Source organism: Leishmania donovani, chromosome 35 (assembly GCF_000227135.1).
Source record: "Leishmania donovani BPK282A1 complete genome, chromosome 35".
Classification (NCBI taxonomy): domain Eukaryota; phylum Euglenozoa; class Kinetoplastea; order Trypanosomatida; family Trypanosomatidae; genus Leishmania; species Leishmania donovani.
Window position 1 is genome coordinate 850,231 of NC_018262.1, and position 8,855 is coordinate 859,085.

General features: G+C 58.8%; 2 protein-coding genes across 2 annotated transcripts; both read left to right on the top strand.

Annotated features, from left to right (window-relative positions):
• Positions 1-560: 560 nt before the first annotated feature.
• Positions 561-2,732, top strand: LDBPK_352100 (hypothetical protein, conserved; the record flags this gene model as incomplete). Its single annotated transcript, XM_003864744.1, has 1 exon — positions 561-2,732. The coding sequence occupies one exon, from the start codon at positions 561-563 to the stop codon at positions 2,730-2,732; it is 2,172 nt and encodes a 723-aa protein (XP_003864792.1).
• A 1,893-nt stretch (positions 2,733-4,625) lies between these two features.
• On the top strand, positions 4,626-6,620 carry LDBPK_352110 (hypothetical protein, conserved; the record flags this gene model as incomplete). The annotated part of the gene is made up of 1 exon (XM_003864745.1): positions 4,626-6,620. The coding sequence occupies one exon, from the start codon at positions 4,626-4,628 to the stop codon at positions 6,618-6,620; it is 1,995 nt and encodes a 664-aa protein (XP_003864793.1).
• Between the last annotated feature and the right edge of the window lie 2,235 nt (positions 6,621-8,855).

The window sequence follows — 8,855 nt, forward strand, 5'->3', positions numbered from 1 at the left end:
CCGCCCCGGAGAGACGCACCACGTGGCGCGACGCACCTGATGGGGGAGCGGCTGTGAGGCGGCCTGCAGAGTGCAGGGTGGGCGGGTGGAGTGTGAGGCGGGGGCCATGCCGAGATGACTGAGTCGGCGCATTGCTGTACTGGCCTGTCTACGGCTGCTTGGCCCCACGCGATGGCGCCTCTGTGGCAGGCCGCGACGTAGAGTGGTGCTGAAATCGTGTTGCGTGACAGAGAGACGAACACGTTGAAAAAAAAAAAATTGAGTATGATTATCATTGCGTCCGCGCGGTGTGCGCTACCACCGCGCGGATAGGGTGGAGGGAGTGGTAAACCACGTAGGTGGAGGTGTGAGGCAGCCGCGATGTGCGTCAATGCTGGTGATATGCGTGACGCTCTTTTCTGTTTTCCTTCTGTGTGCCTCTTGTATGTGTCCTTCTTTCCTCCCACGTCTCGTTGCGTTTGGCTCCCTCATTCTCTTCTGCAAACGCACACACGTATGCGTGATGTGAATGCGTGCATCAATGCTTATGCTCAACCGCGTAAGTGGTGTGGAAACGCACCATGGCCTCCGCTGGAACTTACATCGCGGCGTGGTTTCGCCACCATCTCTCCTCTGTTGTCACCTTCCAGAAGCAGTTCGTCGATGACGTGTCGGAGACGGTGAAGGAGCAGAAGGCGCAGTTTGACCGACACACCCGCGAGGCAAAAGAGCGGGCCGTGCAGCTTCACCTGGATAAGCTGGAGGAGAAGTACCTCTGCTGCGTATGCGGAAGAGGCGGTGAAATACGTGAGGACGATGAGTTTGTATACGACACTTACTCTATGATCGATTTACCGCCGCGGGCGGCGCTGGAGGCCGCAGTGCGGGAGGAACTTGCGGACGCCCAGCTATCGGACGGGCACATTAAGCAGCACCAACACATGCTCGCTTTTCGGCAGCGTCACCTCCAACACCCCTCCACGACGCCGGCAGCCACGTACGAGAGTGACGGCAGCCTTTATTGCTCCTCTGATGTTTCCGTCGCACCATCAGACTGGCGTTCCGAGAGAACGAGGAAAAAGCACCGGCGGAGGAGAGATTCATCCTCTCAGCACAAGCGCGCCAAGTCGTCCTCTCAACGCCACGTGATGCCTCGATCGCGGTGCCAGCGTGAAGATTTAGAAGCCCAGCACCACGATCACGATAACCGAGACAAGCGCGCTGCCGTCGACGCCTCTGAACCGAGTATCCGAATATCGCTCTCTTTGGACGAGCCGCCCCCTTCACGCTCCACGGCAGCGCGCGGTGACGCGCTGGAGCTTCACACCGCGGACCTTGCGGTGATGGACCCTGACATGGTCGGTCCGCTCGAGGTGCGGCACACGCTTTACAAGATTCGGCACGCGGTGCTGCACAAGGAAGCCCGTGTGCGCCGCAAGGCTGTAGTTGTGCACAAGGACAAGGGGCTGATGATGATAGAGGAGTCGGAGATCGAGATGTTTTCGCACTTCTTTCAGCGCCCGGTTCACGGGTATCTCTGCACGGCGTGCTACACGAGCGCCCAGCGTCGCCTCGATACACTCACGCAGCAGATTCGTGCCATCCTTTTCAAGGCGGAACATCCGGTGCTACGCCGGTTGCCGGCCAAAGAGCTGGAAGTTTTGATAGCTGGCAATCAGGTCCCCGTCACCCTCATTCAGAGTGTATTGGCGGTTCAGCGCCGGTGGGCTAAGCTTACGGAGGAGCAGCGGATGGAGGTCAGTCGCGCAGAGGCTGGAGCGGGACCGCCGCAGGGTTCTACCGCCGCTTTCGACGCAGAGGAACGCACGAGCTGGACGCCACAGGGGAGAGACCCGACGGCCCGGATGGCGACTTTACCCGAGAGGAGCATCTTGACCCTCCGCGAGGAGGCGCGGTGTGGCGCCTGCCAGCGCCGCGCTGCGTGCTTTTTCGAACCGAAGTCAGTCGTCTTTCTCTGCCAATTTTGCACTGCCCGAGACCGTTTTTACCGCGAGCATGCGGTGTGCATCAACGACGAAGAAATGCCTTTGATGCTGACGCATCTCCTGCAGAATTTGGCACTCTACTACCAAGGTGTTCATCAGCAAGCGGAGCTCCGCCAGGCACCACTGTCAGCCATCCCAGAAGCACAGACTGACCTATTCCCACTCACAGATATTATGCGTGAAAAAGAGGGCCTGTTTGCCTGTCAGGCCCCGGCTGCCGCCAAGTCCGATCTTCAGGGCTGCCGAGAGGTTGCCGAGGTGGTGTCAGAGCTCGGCGCTGAAACCCACATGCACGGCACCTACGTGCCCGTTGCAAGACCGTGCACTTCGGCGGCCTCAACACGCCGAGTATGTGGATCAACGGTGCCACTCCGGGAAAAGCGCGAGCGGGTTGGAAGGACGATGATCAGCCTCTTCGATGGAGTCAAGGTGGAGGGGTCGGGAGTCAACCTCTTCAAGAACGCCGCTTCGTCGTCTTTTGCAGCCGGTGTCTCGGACTTGTTCCAGCCCGCTCCGGCACCGCGGCTGTCGCCCTCCCAAACCAACGGGAGCGCCGCTGGGCACGCAGGCGAGCGCGCTGCGGCAAATCTGTTGGCCAACGGCGGAACCGCAGCTTTGACATCACCTCCTGCCACTGTACGGGGGCATGAGGGACGCCTGCAAAGCTCAGCTGTGGGATCGTCGTCCGCGACGCCTACCGCGCACTTCCCAGCATCCCCAAATTCACAGCGGGATAGCTTGTTCTGAAGGCAAAAAAAAAAAAAACGTCTTTGAGCTGGTGCGCTTTCGTGATAGCGGCGAGTGTGTGTCTGCCTGACGCTCACGAAAGATGCTTGCCCTTGTTCATGGTGGCTGCGTTCTACGTGCTTTATGGATGCGTGCTCACACTTGAGACAGTTCACGAAGCCCCTCTCTCCACCCCCCCCCCTTCACGCCTCCATGCCGTTCCTCTCTGTGCGTCCCTCCTTCGCCGTTTCAAGTGTGTCGTGCGGGTCAGTTGTCTTTCATTCGCTTGAGGTGTGCACCGACGAGAGAGATAGGGGGTCAGCAAAGGAGAACGACTGTGAGCTTGCATAGCCGCCTCCTTCGTGGTGTGTGGGAGGTGCTTGTTCTCCTTCTTTCCTCGTCTTGTTGCTCACGTCGGTGATTTTGGCGCTATATGACGCTTGCTCGTGCGCACACGCCGATGTGCAAAGGTGCAGTATATGCGTGCTGCAGGATTTGGCATGCGCAGGCGCACTACTTGCGGCCCACCACCACTCCTTTTGCTCTTTTACTATCCCGACAAGCACACACTCGTGCGCAACCTCCTTTCTCTTTTCCCCTTTCTTTTTTCCCCTGTCTAGCTCTCTTGCTGTATCGAATTACGGCGTTTGTTGCGGTTTGGCCCAGTTAGCACTATCGCCTTGTGCGTCCCGTACCCGAGTGGGGCCTACCTGGAACTGTCCATTTACCCCGCCCGGTCCCTGCCGGCTCCTCACCTCCAAAGAAGCACAAACAACCACCAAAGGAAGAGGCGCAGCATCATCGACTCACGGGATAAGGACAGGCAATGCCGCATATGCATATGCGTTCTTTTCCTCTAAATGGGCGGCAATGGTGCGCATGAAGTGTCGGCATGCAAAGCAGAGCGGGCCCTTACGTGTGTGTTTATGGTAAGAGGGTTCTCGCAATAGAAGACGCAGCGTTCTACACACACACACAACATGAAAGACAGGGAGTGCCTGGCAACGCTTCCCTGCCTATTCCACCCTCTCTCGCTGTTCCTGCCGCCTCTTCCGCAGAACAGACACTCAGCAGAGGTGCGACATCACTCGAAATGCTGCACAAGTCTCCACCACTGCTCCCCTTCCGTTTCCTTTTCTCCGTTTTCTCTTTCCTCTGGGCGTTGGGTGGGGGGCGGAAATCGCTTGGCCACAGCGAACGTCCAACACAGACCATCGCCATCCATCGAACTCTACATCGCAGCGAGCTGAGAAAGAAAAAACCGTGTGGCCTCTGCATTCAAGTGAGCCCTTCCCTCCCCCCCCCCTTTATACGGACAGACTTGTGCTGCTTTCGCTTGTCTGCTTTCTTTGTTTTTTTTTTCATCTGCGCATCTGCACGTAGATCGCTATACACGCGCACACACACGTGAGACGCACACCCGTCTCGGTACCGGCAAAGGAGTCGAAAAAAAAAAAGGAAGCCGAAAACACACGCACGCACACACACACATACATACACACACGCGCGTGGTACAGTTCTGGTACTGGAGTCGTGCGGCATTCGTCCTGTAGGTGTCTCCTTTTGTTTTGCTTATTTTTGTTTGCTTGGTTGCATTCGACTTCTATTACAATGTCGCACAACGAACAGGTCGTGCATCATCAGCAGGCGGCTTGCGTGAAGAAGCTGCGCTTCGACGACTCCGTCTGCACTGCGATGAGTGGCAGCTCCGAAACATGGTTGACTGGCGCCGATAGCAGCGCGCGCTCGGCCCTCAAAACCTCCCCCACCGGCAGCAACCCTTCATACCGTGCTTCCTCCCTGCGGCGTCCGTCAGAGGCGGCAAGCGCGCACAGTGACGCCCACGTGCAACTCAACCCGAAAGCGGAGGTAATCGAGCACGACGGCAGCATCACTACTGTCAATGCTACAACCATGGAAGTTTCCCGCTCGTTCGAGCCAGTGGAGGAGTCTGCCGGCGAGGTGGCGAACTTCCTGGCTGACGTGGGTACTGGCGTCGCAGCGGCTGCCAACATGAGCGCGACATCTTTGGGTGCGTCGCTCGGAACCTCGCTGAGGACTCCTACGGATATGATGGCGGCAAGTGCTGCCTCAGCTTCGCAGACCACCAGTGATGACCCAAGCGAGCGGTTTCGTTCCCTCTTGCTGCAGCTCTCCAGCCTCACCTTGGAGCATCGGCCAAAGGATCCGGAACAGTACATAATCGACCACCTGAACGCACGACTGCTGTCGAGCGCCGCGTCCGCCCGTGCCTCACTAGCGGGTTGCACAACGACTGCCGAAGAAGATGGAGAGTCGACAGGTGCCACGGAGACCACGGCAACCGCTGGGGGACCGGGTGCGACCCTCCCAGCTTGCAGCAGGGAGACTAGCACCACGGCGTTTTTTACGCCGCACGGTGACACCGTGGTAGAGCGCCTGGCCAGCAACGCTCTATTGAGCGAAGTTGGTCGCGCGGTGATGACGCGCTTGGCGGAGCTGCTCATAAGTGCTCAGCCTGAAGACCCCGAGGACTTCCTATGGGCTCGTCTGGAGGCACGCAGCTTCGGCGAAGACGCCACCCACAGCGTTGTGTTCTCCGCCGACGGCTACCCAGTCGTGCGCCCCGAGGACCCGACCCAAGTGAGCCTGCTCAAGGATATTCCGGCGACTTCCCCAGGGTATGTGGTGGCAACTGGTCTGTTGCCGTTGCTCTTTGCGAAAAAGCCGGTGGACCCAATCAGCTACCTTTTCTATCACATTGGCAGCCGCGCACGCTCCAGCGCCGCCCAGTCGGCGCACTCCTCCACACGGCACCTGCGCTTCGGTGAAGAAGACGAAGGGTTTGATGCCGAGAGCTGCACCTCCCGAGAGCTCGATGATGACAGCAACTACGCCGCCGACGACGCCGCCGAGGTGGGCAGCATCGGCGGCTCGATCTCGATGGTCCCTCTGCAGCGGAAAGGCTCTTTGGGCAGTCTATTCGACAACGCGGCTGCCGCGCAGTTGCAGCGCCGCCGCTCGGATCGGTCAGACAACGCGCGACAGCGCCTGTCCCAGAGCACGGCAGTGCCTCGCAGCAGCAGCATGCGGCGCAGCGGGGCAGGTGCTACGCGCGCGTCGCGGGACACAAGCGCTGCGCAGTCCCTTCCGCAAGAGCTCGCCGCCCTCGGCGGGGCTGGCTCATCGTTGAAGCGGGTTAGTGTTACACAGCATGAGGGAAAGTCCTGTTCGCCGATGCGCATCTTCCATGAAAGCAGCCCCGTGACGGTGGCGGATATTGGCAGCAGCTCCACGCGAACTTTTCGCATTCCCTCCCTCACTGCTAGCCCCAACACGCTGCACAACATCGAGTCTGATGAGCATGCGCGCGTGCGGAACGAATTCGGGATACTGCGCCTGCGTGAGGAGCTGAGGCTCGAGCGGCTACAGCACGAAGTCCGCATCCTCACGCGCGAGTGCGAGTATCGCAACCACATGGCGCTATTGAACAGGACTGACCGCATGGCCGATCGTGCCGCAGCCACGGCGCAGGAAGCCCTCGAGGAGGCACAGAAGTACCGTGCCTTCCTGTGCACTCAGATCGATCAACTGGAGGTGGAGAAGCAGCGGCAACTACGACTGATCTCGCAGCACATGGCCCAGTCGTCGCCCGCGCTCTCTGCGGCGGTGGATCCCCGGATTGCATCGCCGATATCAGGACACTGCCTTGGCGCTGAGTCATCGTTGCTGTACGCGGAGCCGCAAGTGCCCAGTGAGCTGGATATCTTGAAGAAGCAGGTAGAGCTTCTCGCGATGGAGCAGGCACGTGCGCGGAGTATAGGGTATGGCGTGGCGCCCAGCTACGCGGCAGCCGCTCCTCACACAACCCGGTTCTCCGTCTCTGCGGCTGGAGTCAGCGGGGCGGCGCGGGCGTCGTTCGCAAAATAAGCCACTCTGCTTTCTCCCCGCCGTCGCACTCGAGCGAAATCTCGCGAAGACGACGACGACAAGCTCGTACACGCGGAGCGTTGCGGGGCAATGAGGCTTAATCACCTGTGTGGTCGCCGGTCACAGGGTTTCTCAGCGGGGTATTTTGTGTTTGGAGAATGTGTTCGTGGTTGACCAAACGGGCAGTGTCCTTTCCTTCTTCACGGCCAATACGCGCGCTGGGGGCGCGTGCACGTGAGCGACGGCGAAGCGCGAAGAGAGAAACGGGCGAGTAGTGTGTACAGCGAGAGAAAGAGTCAAACATTATTGGGCCAACGTGACTCTACTACCACTACAAGCACGCCAACAATATATATATATATATGTGTGTGTATTTCTACGCATGCAACCACAGCTCGCTTACCTCTGCTGCACGGCGGCTATGTTAAGGAACCGGCCCAACCAGCGCCGCTTGGTGCCGCGCAGCCCATTGCAGTGCTACCGCGTACAGCGCAGGCCAGGCCAAAGACTACGCTCAGCATTACCGCAACGCAGCTAAGGCAGAAAAGCAGGGGGTGGATGCATATGTTTGTCGAATCGACGACACGACTCGTAGCAAGCTGGCCCAATCGTAGCGGCCATGACCGCATGCCTCTTCGGCGCAGCGCCAGCCCAGACCTGTCCGCCGACGCCAAGAGTCCGCCAGCTGTACCCGAGTGCAGGCGCTAGGCTCTCCGCTTCCCCACAAAGATGACGAGAGAAGGAACATACAAAAGCAATTATAGGGCGCCCCGTCTTGTTTCGGTTGCCGTCCAAACACACTGCGGCGTCGCTCTTATCCTTTTTTTCCCGCCCCCCCCCTCCTCCTCCTCTTTCTCGTAGTTGATCGAGACTGTATCTTCTTTCTCCGTTGATTGCCATGCCCTCGGTGCTCCCTCCCAGCGTGGTGTATTAGTGGGAAGGGAGGGGGTATTGTTTTACTCCACCGGCGGTTGCTCTGTTGTTGCCAGCGCTTCGGCACACTGCGGCACGCAGGCGCGAAAAAAAAAGTTGATGGGTCTCTGTGGGCGTTTGCACGTGGGCGGTGTGGCGTTTTGTGTTTGTGTGCTTAGACTTTTGCCGCTTTCATCTCCCTTTTGTGTTTTATTCTTTGAGTGAGGGCGCACATCTGCATCAGCCACAACAAAGAGCGACTACTCAAGTACCCGCGTGCCGAGAAGCAAGCAGACCACGACCGCATGTTTCTTTCGACATGGAAGCTCAGTTGGCGGGTACCGGTGGCTCAGCAGACGGTCGGGACACTCAACTGATGCTGGCGCATTATCCTGTCTTCATGTACGCATGTCCCTTCTCCTCACTATGATGCCTGCCTTCTACAATTGTCCGCTTCTGGGCAACATGTTCGTGCCTTTCTCGTCTCGTACACCGAAAGGGAGCCATTACAGCGTTTTCTGATCCTTCCTCCCACGCTCGCAGCATCCATCAGCAGCTTTTCAAGATGGCAGACACCCACTCACCCACCCCCTCTCTCCGGTCGACAAGGTAGTCAGCGCTCTTCAACAACAAGTGAAGAAGGACATCCCCAGCCACGAAGCAGGCGTATGTCCGCATCCAAAAAGGCAATCAAAGAGCGGGTGCGCCTCTCGGCTAAGACCGATGGTGCGGGTGATGCAGCCTCTTGCCTTGCCCGTCAGCCCGAGAACACAGCTCCACCCATGGAAGCTGCAGCGCGAGCTTACACTGCCGGCTTTACTGCTCGGGATGGTGAGAAGAGCGAGCTGACCCGCAAAGACGGAAGAAAAGCGCACGAAATGCTCGCAAAGGGCAAAGCCCCTTCAGCCTAGCCACTCATGTCGTGCGGCGCTGCGTTCGTTGCGTCAAGGACAGGGTGCAAGCCACGGGCAACCCCCTTTGACCTGTGCGTGCTACCGCTCGGTACAAGCACCGGATTGTCCGATATCGTGTCTTGCGGAGACTAGGCGACCACCGGCAAGCTGGTCGAGAGGTTCACGGTGCCCCGCTACTCACCTGCAACGGAGTTGGCGTATCTGAAGAGTCGTCTGTGCGGTGCGTCGATAACGAAGGATGGCGTGCTCGAAGACCGCTCCAGCGATAACGCCTTTCAGGGTTTCTTCCGCACCTGCGCAAACAAGTTTATGCTTGTGAAGGCGGCTCCTCCTTGGAGGGAGGCGACAACGCCAACGGTGAACAACACGTCGAGGCCGCGGATATGGCGAATACCGAAGCTGTAATCAT